We start from the raw sequence: 24,454 nt of genomic DNA, 5'->3' as shown, positions 1-24,454 counted from the left end.
GGACGCTCGGAACTACAGGGGACAGCGGTGACATCGCTGGCTCCTGTGTCAGGTAAGTGACACATAATGGGGTAGTATGCGATGCATAGTAGTCCATTATGCTTTACCTTTGCAGGGAGACAAAGAGGAAGTAAACTCATCAGGGTTTACTTCCTCTTTAATGGTCAGAGGATCCGATGAAACTGACTCATCCTGCAATCGAATCTCAGGAATCGAGCTGTCCATAAAGTCAGTATGTGCAAGATAGGTGAAGTTTGCCACAACCCCTCCCCCCCCCCCCCGTTTATGTAACCGGGCAGACAAGTATAGTTGTTGTTTAGCAGTTAAATCAACCACGTGAACTTGTACCTGTCAGTGATTTTAGAGGTTGGGACATCTACTTTAATAACTGTCACTGCAATGGCAGTTGGCTAAAAAAAATCTAACAAAAAGAATTACAGTTGGCAGGGTTCAACCCAAGTCAGGGAAAGTCAGACCTCTGTAAAAAAGTAAAACTTAATCAGAGAGGTGCACAGCAAAGGCTTCTCTGGATAATTAAAGGTTGTTGCAGGCATCCTGTGGTGTCCATTCACAAAGGGGCAACTTTGGATCCGACTTGAAGTCGTCCCAAGTTGCCTCAAGTCGCGCAACATGATAAAATCAATGTAAGTGAATGAGAGCCGTCTTAATGCACACTAGTGAAGTCGCTCCGACTTCAGAAAAGGTTCCTGTACTACTTCAATCCGACTTCTAGGCAACTTGTACCCATTGATTTCAATGGAAGTTGCCTCCAAGTCGGATCCCCTGTCTTAACTGAAGCAACTTTCCAGGAAGTAAAAATAGTTTTCTAGGCAAACCCCTCCCTCCCACAGAGCTGATTATTATGTGATTGGCCACTGGCAAAGCCCCCTGTCCTGGAGGCAACTTCACGTTGCCTTGTAAGTTGTCTTGTGATGTGATTCATACTAGTCGTGTCCAAGTTGCCTCCCAAAGTCTTGCTGGAAGTCGTGTTGCCCCTGTGTGAATGGACTCTTAGGCAAAACTTTTACATTTAAAGTACAACTCTTTCCCCATGCCCCGTACTCATGCTGACTACACTTCAAGCCTGGGGGGTCTGTCTCAAATGTGAGCATTATCCTAAATTGGCAGTTTCTCCTAATGCCCACTTGTGGCTAAACCCCACATTACACCATATCTATAAATTGCCAGAGGCTTATGCCTTGGATGCAATTCAGCTGCAGGCATCATCCCGGTATAACCCCTTAAAGGCGAGGCCGCATATGTGCATGCGCTCGGCAGGAAGGAGTTAAGCTGTGCATGATTGACCTCCCAATTGTTGGTGCTTTTAAAGCTCCAAGGACAATGCCACATGGTAGAGCCAGTTGCATGAAGCCAATCTTTTTAGCTATAAGGGTTGCATTCTGACCACCACTGTAATGGTTGCATTCGTCCCACTTTGTTCACGGACCACCAGTGAATTGGTTTTATTAAGAGTTCCCCCCGGGACATGAAAATTATTTCAAGGGTTCCTCTGGGGTAAAGCGGTTGAGAAAGGTTACTCTAATGGATGAGATGGGAGCGGTAATCCTCTGGTTTCAGTTATGGAACTGATGTCGTTATCTAAATGAAATCACCATAAAACGCATTTAATGATATTGCAGCCTTCATTCTAAACGGCGAGCGCGCTTCACAGTGATGGCTACAACCAGGCGTATTGCACCTCATATAAAAATGAGGCTATGGGGGGGACTACAAATACCAGCATGCCAATGTTCTCTATGGAAACAGCCTAACACAATTTACCATTTATGCAAACCCAATCTCTAAAATCTGATAGATCATCATTTAAAAAATAGAATAATTTTCATTTATTGCATCTTTTATCAATAATACCTGATGATGCTACCATGAAGGGCATCATTTATACATTTCCACTTTCCTCTTTACAATATTACATTTTGAAGTTGGAGCATTCCTGTTTATAGATTTTGGTAGTGGGTTTGAGATATGCGCTATAATAACTTTGTTATTTTCTTGTATAAAAAACTTGATAATGAAACTGAAAACAATAAAAAATCTAAAGAAGAAAGCCAATATTGTAAAAAAAAAATATATCAAATATTAGATAAAAACAAAGGAAGGAAATTAAAAATGTAATGTTTGTAATGTATCCTTGTCCAAAGCTCGTTTGGCTGTACTTCTCCTGTGGATCACAGGAGTGCAGTTCGTTCTGCCTCCTGTAACTTGTTTTCAGAAGACAGCATGCTGAAGCCCGCTGCCGGCTGACGTCACCAGGCTCAATGGAGTCGGGATCTGCCCACTCACATGGACCGGCAGGCACCCCACTCAGCCTCTCAGCAAGCCGCTGAGAGCCTGTGCCGGTCACTCCTGCCTCCTCCACAGCCCAGCACTCCAGGGAGCACAGGGGGAGGGGGAAGACAGAGCAGAGAGCTGGTGACTGACAGTCACCAGCTCTCTGCTTAGGGAGCTGTGAGAACTGAGCGATCGGCAGTGTTCAGTCGCTCGGTTCTCAGTGTTAGAGGCGTCAGGGGACAGATGCAGCATTGGACCAATGCTGTATCTACCTAGGTAAGTATGATTCTAAAAAAAAAAAAAATAACATAAATCTCTTAACTTTTTTCTGGACAGTCCAGGAAATTTGTTTTGTTTTTCTTTTAGTGTGTGCTATAATAACTATAATTCATTTTTTTTTCATACAATAAAGGCTTTGTTATTAACCACTTTAGCCCCAGAAGGATTTACCCCCTAAATGACCAGGCCATTTTTTTGTGATACGGCATTGCGTGGCTTTATCTGATAACTGCACGGTCGTGTGATGCTGTACCCAAACAAAATAAATGTCCTTTTTATCCCCACAAATAGAGTTTTCTTTTGGTGGTATTTGATCCCCGATGTGGTTTTTATTTTTTTTGCTCTATAAACAAAGAAAGACAGACAATTTCGAAAAAAAACAAAACAGTATTTATTACTTTCTGCTACAATACATATCCCAAAAAAATATATAAAAAAACACATTTATTCATCAGTTTAGGCTAATATGTATTTTGCTACATATTTTTGGTAAAAAAAAAAAAAAAAAAATCGCAATAAGCGTATATTAATTGATTTGCACAAAGGTTATAACGTATACAAAATAGGGTATAGATTTATGGCATTTTTATTAATAATTTAATTTTTTATTAGTAATGGTATCATGACTGACATTATGGCGGACACATCGGACACTTTTGACACTATTTTGGGACCATTGTCATTTATACAGCGATCAGTGCTATAAAAATGCACTGATTACTGTGTAATAGACACTGGTAGGGAAGGGGTTAAACACTAGGGGGCGATCAAGGGGTTAAGTGTGTCCTAGGGAGTGATTCTAACTACAGGCAGGAATGTCTCACTAGTACATGACAGAGATCACTGCTCCCGATGACAGGGAGCAGTAGATCCCTGTAATGTCACTAGACAGAACAGGGAAATGCCTTAGCAGCTCCATGATGCGATCGCGCCACCCCCCCCCCCCCCGGCGGACTTCGAGTCTGCGGGACCCGCAGGCACGCTCATGGAGTACGCTGCGGGCACCCACTATGCCGCGATTTAAAGGGGACGTACCTGTACATCCACTTGCCCAGCCGTGCCATTGTGCCGACGCATATGCGTCGTGCCCTGGTCGGCAAGGGGTTAAGGAGAAGATTTTCCTCTAATTGCTAGGCGCTAATCATTTTGGAGTATGCCATGCCCTAACCCCTCTCCTGTTAAAGTTTCTTCAAGCATTAAAAGAAATCCCCTAGAACAGTGATGGCGAACCTTGGCACCCCAAATGTTTTGGAACTACGTTTCCCATGATGCTCAACTACACTGCAGAGTGCCTGAGCATCATGGGAAATGTAATTGCAAAACATCTGGGGTTCCAAGGTTCGCCATCACTGCCTTAGAACATGTTTTTGGAGCCTGGTGTACATGGACTAGTGATTGTGGTGGTGAGCAGTCTCTGTATTTTTAGGGAAGAGCCAGTTAATACCAGCGGCCCCCCAGCGCTACATTATTTTTTCTTGCAATAAAGACTTTGTTATTATAGTTTTTTCTTTTTTAGCTTAATTATCACTTTTTTTTTTTTTTTTTTTTGCCAGTCCAGGAAATGCATTTTTTTTATTTGCTAAAATAACTTTATTATTTTGTTTGTACAATACAGGTGTTGCAATTACAACATAACACTTTTCTTTTTAAAATTAAAATATTTCTTTTGTTTTTTTGGTAATGCCCTAATTTGTTTTATACAAGAAAATAAGAAAACAATAAAGTCATTATTTATGATAAAGTAGTTATTTATGGCACACAAAGTTTTGGCAAACCAAATGTCATTGAGTTACAGTTGACTTCTTTTGTTAACAAAAAAAAATAAAAAATTAGCAACGGGAATCAAACCAATGGATGGGAATCTCCGAAGACTGACAGGTCCTCTCCAGCTTGGGCCCCTCGTCTGAGGTCGCCACCTCATCCCTTTAAACCCGAACACATATTAATTACACGGGTTCTGTGGCTGATTAAGGTGGTAATTAAACTCACTTGGAGCCTTATCTGCATTTTTTTTTTCTTATCTGCATTTAATTAGCTTTAGAACCTGTGTAATTCAAATGTGTTCGGGTTTAAAGGGATGAGGTGGTAACCCTACCTACGTCTAAGGCCAGCGTGCACTGGTATGCATCCATGCTTCTTACTACCCATGTTTCTCCTGTTTTATTTGATAAATGCATTAGTATTGGTGGGAGAGCTGCAGAGATTAAACTCTGACGCGGTCTGATTAATCTGCCTGTCCGGTGCAATCAGCCGTGCGAGAAGGAGAAGTGGAGAGGGGCGGGACACGTGACCCACATGGCAATCAGTGCTGAGTACTGAAAACGGTCCCCTCGGGGAGATGCGGAGAGACAGCGAGGAGAGAGCCTTCATCGCATATCTAGCTGTACTTTTCCAACCGCCGCTCAGACTGATGCCCAGCGGGGAAAGAGCTGCCACCTTTTCTGAGGGAAAAAAAAATACTGACTTTGTGATTGCTTTCCTATTAATTAAAATTATGTAAAAAAAAATTCCAGGTATCTCTAAGCTGGTAAAGCAGGGCTTCTCAACAAGGGTTCCTCCAAAAGTTATTTATTCGGCAATTTCTGCCTCTAAGATAAGTTGACACCATTGATGATATCTTATCTGTAAAAGGGTAATTCTTCCCACTAACCACCAATGTAAGGAACATTCTTCTCACTGACCACCAATGTAAGGAACATTCTTCTCACTGATCACCAATGTAAGGAGCATTCTTCTCACTGATCACCAATGTAAGGAGCATTTTTCTCACTGATCACCAATGTAAGGAGCATTCTTCCCACTGATCACCAATGTAAGGAACATTCTTCCCACTGATCACCAATGTAAGGGTCATTCTTCCCACTGATCACCAATGTAAGGAACATTCTTCCCACTGATCACCAATGTAAGGAACATTCTTCCCACTGATCACCAATGTAAGGATCATTCTTCCCACTGATCACCAATGTAAGGAACATTCTTCCCACTGATCACCAATGTAAGGAACATTCTTCCCACTGATCACCAATGTAAGGAGCATTCTTCCCACTGATCACCAATGTAAGGAACATTCTTCCCACTGATCACCAATGTAAGGAACATTCTTCTCACTGATCACCAATGTAAGGAACATTCTTCCCACTGATCACCAATGTAAGGAACATTCTTCCCATTGATCACCAATGTAAGGAGCATTCTTCCCACTGATCACCAATGTAAGGAACATTCTTCCCACTGATCACCAATGTAAGGAACATTCTTCCCACTGATCAGCAATGTAAGGATCATTCTTCCCACTGATCACCAATGTAAGGAACATTCTTCCCACTGATCACCAATGTAAGGAACATTCTTCCCACTGATCACCAATGTAAGGGGCATTCTTCCCACTGATCACCAATGTAAGGAGCATTCTTCTCACTGATCACCAATGTAAGGGGCATTCTTCCCACTGATCACCAATGTAAGGAGCATTCTTCTCACTGATCACCAATGTAAGGGACATTCTTCCCACTGATCACCAATGTAAGGAACATTCTTCCCACTGATCACCAATGTAAGGAACATTCTTCCCACTGATCACCAATGTAAGGGGCATTCTTCCCACTGATCACCAATGTAAGGAGCATTCTTCTCACTGATCACCAATGTAAGGGGCATTCTCCTCACTGATCACCAATGTAAGGGACATTCTTCTCACTGATCACCAATGTAAGGAACATTCTCCTCACTGATCACCAATGTAAGGGACATTCTTCTCACTGATCACCAATGTAAGGAACATTCTTCCCACTGATCACCAATGTAAGGAACATTCTTCCCACTGATCACCAATGTAAGGAGCATTCTTCCCACTGATCACCAATGTAAGGAACATTCTTCCCACTGATCACCAATGTAAGGAACATTCTTCCCACTGATCACCAATGTAAGGAACATTCTTCCCACTGATCACCAATGTAAGGAACATTCTTCCCACTGATCACCAATGTAAGGAGCATTCTTCCCACTGATCACCAATGTAAGGAACATTCTTCCCACTGATCACCAATGTAAGGAGCATTCTTCTCACTGATCACCAATGTAAGGAGCATTCTTCCCACTGATCACCAATGTAAGGAACATTCTTCCCACTGATCACCAATGTAAGGAACATTCTTCCCACTGATCACCAATGTAAGGAACATTCTTCCCACTGATCACCAATGTAAGGAGCATTCCTCCCACTGATCACCAATGTAAGGAACATTCTTCCCACTGATCACCAATGTAAGGAACATTCTTCCCACTGATCACCAATGTAAGGAGCATTCTTCCCACTGATCACCAATGTAAGGAACATTCTTCCCACTGATCACCAATGTAAGGAACATTCTTCTCACTGATCACCAATGTAAGGAACATTCTTCCCACTGATCACCAATGTAAGGAACATTCTTCCCACTGATCACCAATGTAAGGAACATTCTTCCCACTGATCACCAATGTAAGGAACATTCTTCCCATTGATCACCAATGTAAGGAGCATTCTTCCCACTGATCACCAATGTAAGGAACATTCTTCCCACTGATCACCAATGTAAGGAACATTCTTCCCACTGATCACCAATGTAAGGATCATTCTTCCCACTGATCACCAATGTAAGGAACATTCTTCCCACTGATCACCAATGTAAGGAACATTCTTCCCACTGATCACCAATGTAAGGGGCATTCTTCCCACTGATCACCAATGTAAGGAGCATTCTTCTCACTGATCACCAATGTAAGGGGCATTCTTCCCACTGATCACCAATGTAAGGAGCATTCTTCTCACTGATCACCAATGTAAGGGACATTCTTCCCACTGATCACCAATGTAAGGAACATTCTTCCCACTGATCACCAATGTAAGGAACATTCTTCCCACTGATCAACAATGTAAGGGGCATTCTTCCCACTGATCACCAATGTAAGGAGCATTCTTCTCACTGATCACCAATGTAAGGGGCATTCTCCTCACTGATCACCAATGTAAGGGACATTCTTCTCACTGATCACCAATGTAAGGAACATTCTCCTCACTGATCACCAATGTAAGGGACATTCTTCCCACTGACCACCAATGTAAGGAACATTCTCCTCACTGATCACCAATGTAAGGGACATTCTTCTCACTGATCACCAATGTAAGGAACATTCTTCTCACTGATCACCAATGTAAGGAACATTCTTCTCACTGATCACCAATGTAAGGAACATTCTTCCCACTGATCACCAATGTAAGGAACATTCTTCCCACTGATCACCAATGTAAGGAGCATTCTTCCCACTGATCACCAATGTAAGGAGCTTTCTTCTCACTGATCACCAATGTAAGGGACATTCTTCCCACTGATCACCAATGTAAGGGACATTCTTCCCACTGATCACCAATGTAAGGAACATTCTTCTCACTGATCACCAATGTAAGGGGCATTCTTCCCACTGATCACCAATGTAAGGAACATTCTTCTCACTGATCACCAATGTAAGGGACATTCTTCCCACTGATCACCAATGTAAGGGACATTCTTCCCACTGATCACCAATGTAAGGAGCTTTCTTCTCACTGATCACCAATGTAAGGGACATTCTTCCCACTGATCACCAATGTAAGGAACATTCTTCCCACTGATCACCAATGTAAGGAACATTCTTCTCACTGATCACCAATGTAAGGAACATTCTTCCCACTGATCACCAATGTAAGGAACATTCTTCCCACTGATCACCAATGTAAGGGGCATTCTTCCCACTGACCACCAATGTAAGGAGCATTTTTCTCACTGATCACCAATGTAAGGAACATTCTTCCCACTGATCACCAATGTAAGGGGCATTCTTCCCACTGATCACCAATGTAAGGAGCATTCTTCCCACTGATCACCAATGTAAGGAGCATTCTTCTCACTGATCACCAATGTAAGGAACATTCTTCCCACTGACCACCAATGTAAGGAACATTCTCCTCACTGATCACCAATGTAAGGAACATTCTTCCCACTGATCACCAATGTAAGGGGCATTCTTCCCACTGATCACCAATGTAAGGAGCATTCTTTTCACTGATCACCAATGTAAGGAACATTCTTCCCACTGACCACCAATGTAAGGAACATTCTCCTCACTGATCACCAATGTAAGGGACATTCTTCTCACTGATCACGAATGTAAGGAACATTCTTCTCACTGATCACCAATGTAAGGAACATTCTTCTCACTGATCACCAATGTAAGGAACATTCTTCTCACTGATCACCAATGTAAGGAACATTCTTCCCACTGATCACCAATGTAAGGAACATTCTTCCCACTGATCACCAATGTAAGGAACATTCTTCCCACTGATCACCAATGTAAGGAGCTTTCTTCCCACTGATCACCAATGTAAGGAGCTTTCTTCTCACTGATCACCAATGTAAGGGACATTCTTCCCACTGATCATCAATGTAAGGAGCTTTCTTCCCACTGATCACCAATGTAAGGAGCTTTCTTCTCACTGATCACCAATGTAAGGAGCTTTCTTCCCACTGATCACCAATGTAAGGAGCTTTCTTCTCACTGATCACCAATGTAAGGGACATTCTTCCCACTGATCACCAATGTAAGGAGCATTCTTCTCACTGATCACCAATGTAAGGGACATTCTTCCCACTGATCACCAATGTAAGGAACATTCTTCCCACTGACCCCCAATGTAAGGAGCATTCTTCTCACTGATCACTAATGTAAGGATCATTCTTCTCACTGATCACTAATGTAAGGATCATTCTTCTCACTAATCACTAATGTAAGGATCATTCTTCTCACTGACCCCCAATGTAAGGAGCATTCTTCCCACTGATCACTAATGTAAGCGGGCATTCTTCTCACTGACCATCATAATAATGTATCATGCTGGCGACCTGCTTCTAGTGATTGGGCACAGCGGGAGCCAAACAGAGGGTCCAATGGCCGCTGGCCATCCGAGAATTGTGGTCTGCCTATGTAAACAAGGCCGTTTTGTGAAGGAGGAAAAATGGAGATCTTGTGTTTCTGCTAAGAATAAACACAGATCTCTGTTTTCCTCCAGTCACGGCATTCCCCTCATAGTTAGAAAACACTCCCTAGGAGCACACTTAACCCTTTGATTTTCCCTGATGTTTACCCCTTCCCTGCCAGTGGCATTTATACAGTGACAGTGCTTTTTTTTTTTTTTTTTTTAGCACTGATCACTGTATCAATGTCACTGGTCCCCAAAAAGTGTCACCTAGTGTCAGATTTGTCTGCCACAATGTCGCAGCCCAGCTAAAAATCACTGATCACCGCCAATACTAGTAAAACAATAAAAAAATTAAGTCCATAAAAATATCCCAAAGTTTGCAGACGCAAAAACCTTTGCACAAACCAATCAGTACACGCTTATTGGGATTTTTTTTTTCTTTTACCAAAATCATGTAGCAGAATACATATTGGCCAAAACTGATGAAGAAATTAGATTTTTTTTTTAAATGTTAGTGGATGTGTTTTATAGCAGAAAGTATTTTTTTTCAAAATTGTCGTTTTTGTTTTTTGTTTTGTTTATAGTGCAAAAAAAATGAGAAAACACAGAATATAAGAAAAGAAAATAAGAAAATACCACCAAAAAAAATCTCTATTTTTGGAGAAAAAAGGACATCAATTTTATTTGGGTACAGCGAAGCACGCCCCTACGCAATTGTCAGTTAAATCGTCGTAGTGCCGTATCGCAAAAAGCGGCCTGGTCCGGAAGGGGGGAAAAATTTCCGGGGCGGAAGTTGTTAAAGGGTTCCTCTGTGTTGAAAAGTTTGAGAAAGGATGTTGTATAGGGGCAGGCTCAGGAAGCCTCATTTACATGGGCATCCTACTATCATCTATTCTGAGAAAATCAATACGGTAACATAGAAAAATTGGGAAGGAGACTCAACACGGGAGTCTCAACTTGTTCCAAAGGCTTTACTGGTTCCACATCCTTTATTGCAAGACACTGAAAATAACTCAATCCCTAACATGAAAAAACTACTGGATACCGAGGGGCGTGGCCTGGACGCTGAGGAGAATGGCAGCCTAACTTGTGAGCTCCTGCTGTAACGGAGGGAAAACAGCAGATACCGGAGGTAAACTCGAATCCACGGTCTACGAACCGACATGGGAACATCCTCCCGTAGATCCTCTACGTCCCGATCCCGGTCTCCTCGAGATTTGTCTCACGAAACGAGTCAAAACATCCCTGAGATGGTCCGCTCTCAGGCCAGCAATATGGCGTCCACACGAGGCCCGCCATTACCTCAAATCACCTCACAATCCTCACGGTCTCCCTCAGCTACTGGTGAGATTGTGCTCGAACCGCAACACCACCCCAGTCTTACCGATCTTCGATCGGTCGCGGATGATATTAAGCAAACATTAACGGCGGCTATTTCGGAGCTCCGCTGTCAGGAACTTACCAGCAATAGACAGGTACAGCTGCGTGCACACAGGCGTCGGCGTGTGTCTTCTGCGCGTTCGCGTACGCGTTCGCGTGCGCGTTCGTTTACGCGTTAGTGTGCACGTTCGCGAGTGGCGTTCGTACGCGCGCTCGTCCACGTGGTCGTGCGTGGCGTGCGTGCGCTCCTTCCCGCCACTGAGCGTTTAAAGGACTCTCAAGTGCGCCGGTGCGGCGCTGTTTCGTCTCAGCTTCCGTGTGTCTGAACATTTGATCCTGAACCCGGTTACCTTTGAATACCTGATCCTGAACCTGATTACCTGCTACCGTTATCGACCCGGCTTGCTTGACTTCTCTGCCTTCTCCAATCCCGACCCGGCCTGCCTGACCTCGAAACCTCTTCTGCTTGTGATTCCGTTGCCGACCTCTGCCTGCTTACCGACACCTCTTCTGCCTTCCGTTACCATCAGTCTGCTTACCTTCTGACCCGGACCGTCTGACTCTTCTCCAGCCTGCTGCCAGTTCCAACCTTCGGTCTCTGAAGCTACTGCCTGCATTTTTCAGCTTCCAGCAACCCGCAGTCCACTCAGCCTTCAGAGGGATCTCCGCTCTTCTACCAGCTCCAGCGGCTCTATCCAGCAGGCCCTCCTACCCACTGTGCTCTCGAGACCGCTGTTCCCATTCCAGCGGCTCCTGAACCAGCGCTGTAAGAGAGGTCTCCTCCTACAAGTCGGGCTCCACATCTGGACTCTAACATCCGCATAGATATTCAAACGATTGCGAACAGAGTACAAGATGTTGAACACAGAACGGCACAACATTCCACGGTACTTCGTCGGTCCTGCCAGGTTATAGATACTCATACCCTGCAACTTAGAGATCTGAATCGCCACATGGAGGACCTTGATAACCGCGGTAGACGACATAATCTTCGTCTCCGCGGACTCCCTGAATCGGTCGAAGCCGATCGTTTGAGACCTGAGGTAACGGGCCTGTTCAACGCTATCCTGGATCGGGACCCCCTCACCCCTATAGGATTGGAGCGCATTCATCGCGCCCTACGTCCACGAGGCAAGGAGACGGACCCCCCCAGGGATGTGGTCTGTTGTGTGATAGACTATCAGCTCAAGGAAGATATTCTCAGACAAGCGCGGGTGAAACACCCGCTGATGTACAACGATACAGAAGTTCGTTTGTTTCAAGACCTATCCTCCATAACGCTTCAACGTCGCAAGGAACTCCGCCCACTTCTGGAGGTTTTGCGCACCAAGGGCATACAGTACAGATGGAAGTATCCGTTCGCATTATCTGCTTCTGCGCAAGGCCGTTCGGCTTTGTTGAGAGTTCCGGAAGACCTCCGACGCTTCTGTGCCACCCTAGAGATTCCCTTCACGGATGTACCGGATTGGTACGCGGAATTTCGTCCACAATCCGGGAGACGTCACCAGCAAGAATACGAACCGATGGAAGTTCAAGAACATCGCAACCGCAGACAACGTTCGCCTTCACCTGATCAACCTCACGGCTTCCGCACCGATCCTACTCACAACTCCAGTCCGATGAAAGCGCCGACCACGAGAAGAGCTCGTCGAGATCGTTGATCAGAAATGCAGGGGTATTAACCCTTTCTTGGGGTTGCTAAATGGGATTCTTCTGTTGATATACTGACACCTCTTTCCCATCGTATTTCTTTTTTCTTTTTATTGACTCGAGGGTTTTTTTTTTTTTTTTTTTTTTTTTGTGTGAATCTCAAGCTGTTCAGAGATTGTTATTCTGTAGTCTATTCTGGGATTTTTATTAATGTACTCATTATAAACCTTTATGTTGGGATGAAAATTTTTCTTTCTTAAAGCATGATATTCCTTTCATAGGTGTAATTCACATGGACCCAATGCAACGTCTCATGGGCATTTTCCTTAGCTAGAGAATACACATAACTTACCAATCAGGCGATGTATGTTACCCCAGACCTGTCTTGGGTATTCAGTGAGCTGCTCAATTTCGTGGGGGACCATTTGTTGTCATTCCATCCCCTTCACTAATATGCGCTGTGGTCCCTGTGGATTACCCCTCCCCCCAGTTTTTAACTGTTACCGAAACTGAGGGAAACTATGATTACTGTTTTTATGATTTATGTTGTGCTCAGAAGCCCCTCTTTACATTGGGTCCTCTACTGCCAGGAAACAAAGAGATCTATTTAATTTTTTGAGGAGCACCCAGATGCTTACTGGATACCCGGGGTAAGGGGTGACTTAATAAGCACAAATGAATCCATCTGTGTCCTATTTTAGATTACTAACATCATGGTTAGCATCTACCATTTTAAGAGTCTTGTGTTACGACACCTCCTCTATTTCCCATTAGGATGTGGTCATTTTCACGCTCTCCCCTTATTCTTAATGGGGGGGGTCACAAACATGCAATTTAAGTTCCGTACTGTGTCTGATGGCTCTCATCCCGGGTATTATTAATACCTTATTACACCAATCACAATTCAGACGCCTTTTTTTTTTTTTTTTTTTTTGCCCGGTTTATCATTTCCCCTACAACTCTGTTATTACAATCTCCATAGGGGTATTGCTAATGATAGATCCTTGTCTTGTCCTCGAGACTATTCTAGTTCAATTTGGGAAAGAGCTAGTTTTGCTTTATTGCCACAAGATACCTGTTTAGTCTGACAACAATACTTTAATTTGAAATTGAAGTTTATTATCGGTTTAGTTCTGATGTTGTATAACCCTTCTTCCATGTTTTACTCCATTTCATGGGTTTTTATTTCTATCTCTCAATACCTCTTCGCCTTGACAATGTTTTATGCATGATTGTGTCCATTAGAGTTTCCAGTTAAACTTTACTAGGCCTCAGGCCTGCACCCTTTATCCTCAATCCTGTTTTGCCTCTCATACTCGTGTCTGCAGACGAAGTGTCTTTTATATTGAATAGATCCATTAACCGATATATACTCCTTTTTTTTTTTCTCTTTTTCGGGTGTTTCCTCTAAATGTTTTGACAAGATTCTAGACTGTCGTTAGGCAGCTTACATTTTTCACACCTCCATTTTAAGCATTCATACCCTTCCCTCCGTTCAGCTGTCAGCATTTCTTAATCTTGTATTTACTCTCCTCAATAACCCAGACGACGTTTCACACAGAGATATTCTGCTCAGCCATACCACTTTTACTTCCATTAGTTCTTGGAATATCTCACACCTGTTTAGGTTTAGTCCTTTGCATTATATTTGTTGCATCGGACATAGCGAGCTGGTTCTCGCTACAAACCTCAGAGAAATTGATTTCTTCACTAGTCTCGACTACGCTTCTATATAATCTACGGGTGTAAGATCCTTCGAGACTAGCACTCCCCCCCCTCTGTTTGACCCTTTACCCCCCGGATTCCTTTGTCCCCTTTTTCTCCTAGTGTTTTTCTTTCACAACGTAGTATAAACTCCTTTGGCTAGTCTTTTTGTCGACCCCTGTCATTATATTTCTAGGGTGTTCTATCGCGTCTCTCGCACATCTGAAGATAGAATGGTCTCCCCTTCACACAAGACACATTCCAAGGCGCTCTCGCTGAGACTGGTCTCCATTAATGTCAAAGGTCTTAACTTACCGGAAAAGAGATCCCAGTTCCTGCGAGAATGCCATACTTTGAAAGCGAATATAATATTTGCACAGGAAACACATTTTCTGACAGACAAAACTCCTAAGCTGTCGGATAAAAATTTTCCCACGGTTTTTCATTCGACGAATAGCCACTCCAAAACAAAAGGTGTGTCGACCCTTATCTCTAAAAATACACCCTTTCAACTAATAGATTCACTAAGCGACACTGAAGGGAGATACTTATTTCTTAAAGGGACCATTCACTCCAAACCAATCACAATTGCTAATATATACTCTCCCAACACAAAACAAGTTACTTTTTTTCGTTCTATCTGTGATCTTTTGTCTTCCTTCTCATCGGGCATCCTCATTCTCGGGGGGGATTTCAACGTCCCCCTGAATCCTATCTTAGATTCCTCCTCTGGTTCCTCAGCCTTGCCATACAAAGCTTTGAAACAAATAAAATTGCAACTCCAAAACATCCTGCTACATGATTCCTGGAGAACGCTGAATCCACAGGGAAAAGATTATACATATTTCTCCCCTACTCATCAAAAATACTCCCGAATTGATTATTTTTTTATCTCACAACCTGACCTACCCCTCTTGACTAAGGCCACAATAGAACCTATGACATTTTCTGACCATCATCCAATATCCATTCTTCTGGAATTTCCCGAAACTATAACCAAATCTAAAACGTGGAGACTTAATTCTGCCTTGCTCAAAGACCCAATCAACGTGGCAAACATAAAAACTTGTCTTACAGACTATTTCAGACTTAATGAAATCCCTGACACCTCCACACTATTCCAATGGGAAGCTCATAAAGCTGTAATCCGAGGGGAATTTATCAAATTATCCTCTCTTCTTAAAAGAGAACGCCAGGCCAAAATAGCAACACTTATGTCCCAAATTCGCGTGTTGGAAGCCACGCACAAACAAACACTTGCAATACAGACCTATCAATCCCTGACACAAATCAGGAAACAATTATTAGAAGAACTTAACCTGAAGATCAGGAGACAATATGTCCTAAGAAATAAACTCTTTTATGAAAAGGGTAATAAAGTTGGCTCTCTTCTGGCTAGAGCAGTGCAAAGTAAGAAACTCAACCCAACTGTACATCATATTACTGATAACCAGGGTAAAGCTTACAATTCAAATGAAGATATAGCCCAAAAATTCGAAGAATATTACCAAACGCTTTATAACATTCCCTCTAGGCCCACTAAGACCAGTAGTTTGGAGGTGAGACAGCATAAGATTAACGAATTTCTCTCCAAATTTGGCCCTAAGCGTATTTCTCAGGAAAATGCCCAAAAGCTGAATACTCCCTTATCCGAAGAAGAATTCGATAAAGCAATCAAAGAGATGAAAGTAGGGAAGGCACCTGGCCCAGACGGTCTTCCTTTGACATATTACAAAACATTTACAGACATACTTAGACCCCGCTTTCTCCTAGCATATAAATCCTTCGCCTCTACTTCCCATGCCCCCCCTCATATGCTTGAAGCACACATTACAGTAATACCGAAAGAGGACAAAGATCCTTCCCTGGTCACGAATTACCGCCCCATTTCACTCATTAATGTGGATGTCAAGATTTATGCTAAAATTCTAGCGAATCGCTTGTTGCCGCTTCTCCCGTCTTTGATCTCTTTAGATCAAGTGGGATTTATCCCAGGACGGGAAGGTAGGGATAACACTATTAAAGCGCTTAACATCCACCATTGGTTGACCTCAACCAAAAAACAAGGATTCTTTCTTTCCCTGGACGCCGAGAAGGCGTTTGACAGGGTGGCCTGGGATTACATGGACTCGACCCTCAAAGCAATAGGATTGCCGGACTTATTTATCTCATATATTCGGGCTCTGTACTCCCAACCGACCGCCAGAGTGCGGGTCAATGGCCACCTGTCAAACGCCTTCCGGCTCCACAATGGTACGAGACAGGGTTGTCCCCTCTCACCTTTACTTTTTGTCCTCACTCTCGAACCTCTTCTCAATAAACTAAAATTGAATCCAGATATTAATGGCGTTTCAATCAATACCCGCATTTATAAATTAGCAGCTTTTGCGGATGACATTCTTCTTTTCTTAACCAACCCGCATATCTCCATCCCCAATCTTCTTTCCGACTTGGAGATGTTCCAATCCATCTCCAATCTTAAAATAAATTACTCCAAATCCATTGCCCTGAATGTAACTCTCCCCGCAGAGATGGTAACGCAATGTAAAGCAAATTTCCCCTTTAATTGGGCTGATCACTCAATCACTTATTTGGGAATTAAAATACCGACGTCCCTCTCCAACCTCTTTAAGGAAAACTTTCTCCCAACTTTGCAAAAAACCAAATCAGACCTTAAGAACTGGAGAGCTCTACAAGTGTCCTGGTTCGGTAGAGCTGCACTCCTTAAAATGACTATTCTTCCACGCTTCCTTTACTTATTACAAACGATACCGATCAATATTCCCTCGTCCTTTTTCCATTCTTTCCGTCAAATATGTTCCGCTTTTATATGGCAAAATAAAAGGCCAAGAATACGTTTTACACGCCTTACCCTTCCAAAAATCAAAGGTGGAATTGCCCTTCCTGACCTACGTCGATACTATTGGGCCACACATCTTGCCAGGATTGTGGACTGGAATGTTCACCAAAATGTAAAAGATTGGGTACCACTAGAACACTTTATCTCTACACAAAATCTTCGATCACTGCCCTGGATAAATCCACGCCATATACCGATACAGCACAAGAAACATCCGCTGATTGGGCCCACACTGTCTGTTATTCACAAGGCATTGAAAACAATATATCCGCACCCATGGCTGAGTCCTCTTACCCCACTGAGAAACAATCCCGATTTTCCACCAGGCAAGAGTCCCATTTATCTGGCCAACTCCTGGCCCCACACAGATCTTACTGCTAGGCAATTCTTCGACAGGAGAAAGAATTTCAGATCATTGGCTGATTTGAATACCACGGCTTCCCCTATCCACATCTCCGACTGGACGTATAGACAATTACATCACTTCTTGACTGGACGACATAATATAGACTATTGGACAAGAGATTTGAACACCCTAGAAAGTCTTTGTACACAACACGAACCACAAAGACATCTCATCTCCATCCTGTACACATATCTCTTCATGGGAGATTCAGCGTTCTCCAGCAAGCCTTACTCCTCATGGGAGCAAGATCTAGCTATCAAACTTTCTGACTCAGAGTGGGAAACCATTTGTACTTATATTCTCAAAGGATCCCTTAATGTAGCGGTTCAGGAAGGAGGATACAAAATTCTCTCCAAATGGTATAGAACCCCTTCCCTGCTTCACAAATTCTCAGATAATAATTCCAACTTATGCTGGCGCTGTGGCAAGGCGGAAGGGACCATGCTTCACATTTGGTGGTCATGTCCCGCCCTTCAGAATTACTGGAGATCTGTCCATGACACCATAATTGCTGTAACATCCCAAACCAATAATTTTTCCCCTGCTTCCTACCTACTTCACTACACCAAAATCCCCAGGACACGCTACTTTAAATCACTCAATATGATTATGATTAACACGGCGCAACAATGCATCCCATGTCATTGGCGATCCTCTACAGTACCAACCATAGCGGAATGGTTCCGTAGATTAAATAACACCGAAACCATTGAAGAATTAATTAGCATATCCAATGACACAGTCACAAAATTTTCAGAAATATGGCAGGACTGGCGCCGTTTCAAACTTACTGACGCTTACTCCTCACAATTGGGTTAAATAATTCTCATATACTAGATTATACCCTTCTCAGTGTCACCCCTATCCTCTAAATTTAATCTTTTCCACCCTTCCTTTCCCCCATAATATGTATTTCTGATTGTTCTGTTTTCCCATTCGATAGCTCAGAATATCTTAGTGTTCCCTCCTTTCTAGTTAATGTACCCTTAAGGTTGGTTCTAGATTCAACTATATCAGTAACTAAGATCTTTAATGTGACTCTTTCCACGGTTGGAAATTGGTTAAATTCTGGAGTAAGCTGTTGATCTATTAACTATTTATCTACGCATTCATGCCTTATTGTGCCATGTATATTCTGATGCTATACTTACTCCATTGTTTGTATTTCTCTGTATGACTTCTTTACCTCAATAAAAAAATTTTGTGGAAAAAAAAAAAAGAAAAAACTACTAGGACTCTAAAGGTACCACGCTAAGAAAAAAATTAAAGATAAAAACTTGCATTTTTATTGTACAAAGCATTAAAAAGAATTAAAATGTAAATGTTAAACATCCAAGTGTTGTTTCAAAACAATTGCAGTACATATCATGCCATTAATGATGACTATATCCCAGGCTGATCATAAAGAAGATCTCATATACATATTTTCATCTCCAACATGTTTCGCACAACAAAGCCTGCTTCCTCAGGGAGAACTGGCATATATTTCAGCTATAAAGGTTTGCATTGCATGTAGCTTGTTCCCAGAATTAGAGGACTGCAGCCACCACAAAGGGAAAGAGACCCCGCCAATAAAGATTATATATATATAGCTAAGATAAAGAGGAGCTGGTTTATGCCCCCTTTGGAGAGATGTGAAGGAGTGGGGGGGGGATAAGAATTTCTTTATTTAAGAAGCTTAGCTTCTTGGTGTGTTGTAGGGGACTGCCTGTTTGTGAGACACCTGGAAAACATTGGGGAGCAGGACCATGGGACACTGGGACTATTATGTTCAGTAGTGAAGGCATTCCTATTCCCCACCCCCCTCTTTATCTAAAATAATATATATATATATATATATATATATATATATATATATATATATATATATAAAATCTTTATTGGCAGGGTCTTTTTGCCTTTGTGGTGGCTGCGGTCCTCTAGTTCTGGGAACAAGCTACATGCAATGCAAACCTTTATAGCTGAAATATATGCCAGTTCTCCCTGAAGAAGCGGGCTTTGTCCTGCGAAACATGTCAGAGATCCCTCTCTCTCTCCCTCCCTCTCCCCCTCTCCCTCTCCCCCTCCCCTCTCCCCCTCTCTCTCTCCCTCCCTCTCTCCCTATCTCTCCCCCCCTCCCCCAATCTCTCTCTCCCCCTCTCTCTCCCTGTCCCTCTCTCTCCCCCTCTCTCCCCCTCTCTCTCTCTCTCTCCCTCTCTTTCTCCCTCCCTCTCCCCCCTCTCTCTGTCTCCCTCTCTCCCCCTCTCTCTCCCCCTTTCTCTCTCCCTCTCTCTCCTTCTCCCCCTCTCTCTCCCCCTCTTCCCCCCCTCTCTTTCTCTCCCCCCTCTCTCTCTCTCTCCCTCCCCTCTCTCTCCCTCCCCCTCTCTCTCTCTCTCTCTCCCCTCTCTCCCCCCCTCTCTCTCTCTCTCCCTCCCCTCTCTCTCCCTCTCCCTCTCTCTCTCTCTCCCCTCTCTCCCCCCCCTCTCTCTCTCTCTCCCCCCCCTCTCTCTCTCCCCCTCTCCCTCTATCCCCCTCTCTCGCTATATATATATATATATATATATATATATATATATGATTTTCTTTATGATCAAGCCGGAATATAGTCATTATTAATGACATGATATATAACTGCAATTGTTTTGAAACAACACTTGGATGTTTATCATTTACATTTGAATCCCCTTTAATGCTTTGTATAATAAAAATTAAAGTCCTAGTAGTTTTTTTCATATTAAGGATTGAGATATCTTTCACTTTTCTGAGAAAAGAATAGCAGCCTTATGATGACTTTCCTATTAATTAAATGAATTTCCTAATAATTCAAAAAGTTTTTTTTTTTAGATTTAACAAAGGAAATGATGTCATTAGTGTGGTTGAAATATTGGTGCATTTCCTATGCACCATAAGACAAGTTGTATGTGGTGTTGCACCAGCTGCACTAAATTACGTAAAAAGTACTACAATTGTCAGATTGGGTACACCAAAATGATAAAGCTCTTGCGCCAATGTTGTCAATTAAAAAGAGTTTCAAAATATACATTGTTACCGGAGTGATGTGAATACTGTAGTGATAATCACTTCAGTTTTTCGGCAACATTTTGGCACACGCTGTCTTCCAGGTCCCGTGCCATTCTCTGATTGGAAGAGGTGGAGATTGTGACGTCACCACCTCACCTCTCCACCTTGCCCTGTCACAGGGTGTTTCCCATTGATTGAGAAAAATGCATGGTGTTCTGTGAATGCCACCCCTAGATGGCATGGAACCCGGAAGACAAAGGCAATCGGTGTAGTAGTGCCTACTACAGTGATTTTTCACCTCCCCAGCAGTCCAACAGGTATGGCATGTACTTACTGTATTTATATTGGTCAAAGCTGGTCCAATGTAACAATGAAATAAAACCCATACCTGGAATTCAGTGTTATTAACCTTTTTTTAATATATATTTTTTTAATTGCATAATTAAACACACAGTCAATGGATTCCAGAGGTTTTTCCAAAGATGTGGTAAAGTAGGTACATCATAGTTCAACCATAGCTTGTCCCATTGTTGAGTGGTACAGAAGGTGTGCTTCAGTAATGGTTCTATGCTAGTCTCATACGATAGTAGTTTTCCATTTTACTTCCATCTAAGGACCGGGTGAAGTTTTTCTAAAGCTCGTACCGAGTCTACATTCCACCTTCTCCACCTCTCCTACTCTTCTATTGACTACTACATTTTAACCACTCCTCCCTCGTATACAGAAAGTCCTAGCTAAGTGGGGGGCTCCACCCCGCTACATGCAGCTGTATTTTTAAACACTTGCTTCCTGATGCTAGCCCCTAATTTTTAAATGTTCAGAAGCCTGCATATTGACTGCATCTCTATAAAATGAGACTGATGGATTTACACTCAATTATTGACCTACATGGCTAGATAATGGTGCCGGAAAGGTCATGAAACAAGACCACGTTTTTAGAGCAGGTCGAAGAAGCAGTGAATGAATCTAGCTGACCATGGGTAACACCAGAATATTTTTTCAGTCTCGGGTACATGAGCTGCCCTGCTGTGGTTTTTTTCCGTTTGTCATTAAGTTACCTTTCCCGTCGATTTCACGCCCTTCCAGATGCAGAAATAAACAATGATCCACGTGGCCAGAAGGCAAAGTATCATCTGCCAGTTCAACTGCCCAGGCTCATTCAGACCTCCGGAGAGCTGCAACACTTTATTCCTGCAGGAGAAACACAACTTTATGTCCAATGTCAACCAACTCTGGGCCAAAACCAGCTCATTGACCAGCATTTGGCCTGCTTTCAAGGGGATTTTGTATTCCAGTAGGATTGTATGGAAACACGTAACCTATTCGAAACAAACCAAAACTGTCCACACAAGACCTTTTAATGATAAAGTAGACAGGCAGCCTATATAATTTAATCTGGCATACATGTCACATTATTCTCCTAGGTGGAAACAGCGGACCCTCTGAATTGGTTTGACACCCCCCTGCTGAATCAGAACTACAGCTCACCAATCATGGATTTTACTAATTGCAGAGCTATAGGTCTGACTCGGCAAGGGGGGAATAGGGGGTGTCACAACTCTACAGAGAGACCACTGCTTCCACAGAGAGTTATGCCCTGTACACACAATCGGACATTCCGACAACAAAATTGTCTTACATACACAATGTCACACAAAGTTGGTCGGAAATTCCGAACGTCAAGAACACAGGGACATACAACAGGTACGACGAGCGGAGAAAAATGACGTTCAATAGCCAGTGTTGCTCTTCTGCTTGATTCTGAGCATGTGTGGCACTTTGTGTGACCGAATTGTCTACACACGATCGGAATTTATGCAAATGGATTTTATTGTCGGAAAATTTTAGATCCAGCTCCCAAACTTTGTGTGTCAGAACGGAAATTCCAATGGAGAAAGTCCGATGGAGCCTACTACACGGTTGGAATTTCCGATTGCACATTTTCCTTTGGAAAGTTCGACCGTGTGTACAGGGCATAAAAGTCCTTCCAAACAGCATACTAGCAGGAAACAATCATTTATTCCAAGGCTACAGAAAACAGATTCTGAGACTTTGCACACCTTTTGTTTTGATGCACCTGAAATGTACTGAGCTGATTTAAAATAAAATATAAAAACACACTGGGATTTAAATTGGTTTCTACTGCAATGCAAAAATTATTACAGGGCTGTGTATGACATGCAGTAATGGTGATAGTATGGGGGTGGACAAAATGCAGAGCCAAAAGAGCAGGAGTCCTCCAAAGCTCAATGAAAAGGGAGAACTTTACTGTAAATGCACCACCATCTATAAAAAAAATATTGCCTTTTATACTCACTCCCAGAACTCAATGACTGGTGATTTCTTGTTCAGGAGAGCATCGCAGCTGATGTTGTGTGGGGTGCCGAAGCCAGTATCATTGGCTGAAGTCACGTTGGAGCACTGGTCTAGTAGGAAGACTTCGGTACACTCCTTGGTGTTCCAGGGATTTCCACAGGTGGCCCAGGGCAGGGTGTTAGTGAAGGAGTGCACCAGGTAATAGAGGCCCCAGACCAGGATCATAATATAGTACGTGTTACAGAAGAACACAATCACCATCGAGGCAAAGCCAAGACCTGCATAAAAAAAATAAAACAAATCTGAGTATCAGCACTGCAGAAAAAATGCTAACTGATTAACTGCAGTGAAAAATGGTGATTGAAGCCGTTAAAAATAAGCAGTAAAGCCCAAAAACAGTTTTTAGCTGTAGAGGAGGTAAGGGGTTTAGAGCTGTAGAGGTAATTTCTAGGTGGTGGTATCTGGCTTTTCTTATCATTGTCAATTTTTTTTGTATGGGTGTATACTGTATTGTATAATATTTTCATACTTTCGTAATAAAAACATTTTTGTTGGATAAAAAAAAAGGGGGGGGGTTTAGAGCTTCTGTCAGGTTTTAACTCTGCAAAGTGTGGTCCCTTACTCAACATCAAGGCAACTCTGCAAAGTTTTGTCCCCAACTCAACATCAAGGCAACTCTTCAAAGTGTCATCCCTAGCTCAACATCACTGCGACTCTGCAAAGTTTGGTCCCCAACTCAACATCAAGGCAACTCTTCAAAGTGTCATCCCTAGCTCAACATCACTGCCACTCTGCAAAGTGTGGTCCCCGCCTCAACATCAAGGCAACTCTGCAAAGTCTTCTCCCTAACTCAACATCAAGGCAACTCTACAAAGTGTGGCCGCTAACTTACCATCAAGGAAAATCTGCAAAGTGTGGTCCCCAACTCAACATCAAGGCAACTCTGCAAAGTGTAGTCCCAAACTCAACATCAAGGCCATTCTACAAAGCCTTGTCCCTAGTTCAACATCAAGGCAACTCTACAAAGTGTGGTCCCTAAATCAACATTAAGACAAGTCTGAAAAGTGTGGTCTCTAACTCAACGTCAAAGCATCTCTACAAAGTGCTGTCCCAAACTCAACATTAAGGCAACTCTACAAAGTGTGGTCCCTTACTTACCATCAAGGAAACTCTACAAAGTGTGGTCCCTAACTCAACATCAAAAGAACTCTGCAAAGTGTGGTCCCTAACTCAACGTTATTTTAGCTCCCAACTATGAGACGCAAATATTTGAATGTACAAATTGAAAGCATGCTTTGGGGGTATTCTCTTTAAATGTACAACCACATACCAGAAACTAAGCATCTCTCAACTCAGCTGAAAATCCTCATTGTGTGGCTGTACCTTTAAAGAGGAAGTAAACTTCCTCTGCTAACATTTACCTATAGGTAAGCCTATAATAAGGCTTACCTATAGCTAGTGTACAAATTTTCTAAACATATACAGTTTAGGAGATATTTACATGCAGCGAGTGACATCACTGGCGCATGCACTCTAAAGGAACAGCCAGGGGAGCCATTCCTTC

General features: G+C 42.8%; 1 protein-coding gene across 2 annotated transcripts in view; it reads right to left on the bottom strand.

Annotated features, from left to right (window-relative positions):
* LOC143927538 (sodium- and chloride-dependent creatine transporter 1-like) overlaps positions 1-24,454 on the bottom strand; it is a 135,687-nt gene that overhangs the window by 46,575 nt on the left and 64,658 nt on the right. For both annotated transcript variants that reach the window (XM_077451661.1, XM_077451659.1), the window contains exons 4-5: positions 22,892-23,168; positions 21,633-21,765 (exon numbers count right to left, since the gene is read on the bottom strand). In XM_077451661.1, coding sequence (XP_077307787.1) covers positions 21,633-21,765; positions 22,892-23,168 — 410 coding nt within the window. The remainder of the gene's footprint in view (positions 1-21,632; positions 21,766-22,891; positions 23,169-24,454) is intronic.

The sequence above is a fragment of the Lithobates pipiens genome, unplaced genomic scaffold, assembly GCF_037356315.1.
Source record: "Lithobates pipiens isolate NorthernLeopardFrog02 unplaced genomic scaffold, aLitPip1_a1.2 Scaffold_23, whole genome shotgun sequence".
In the NCBI taxonomy this organism is placed as follows: domain Eukaryota; kingdom Metazoa; phylum Chordata; class Amphibia; order Anura; family Ranidae; genus Lithobates; species Lithobates pipiens.
Note: the sequence above shows the minus strand (reverse complement) of the source record. Positions and strands in the feature narration are given on the sequence as shown.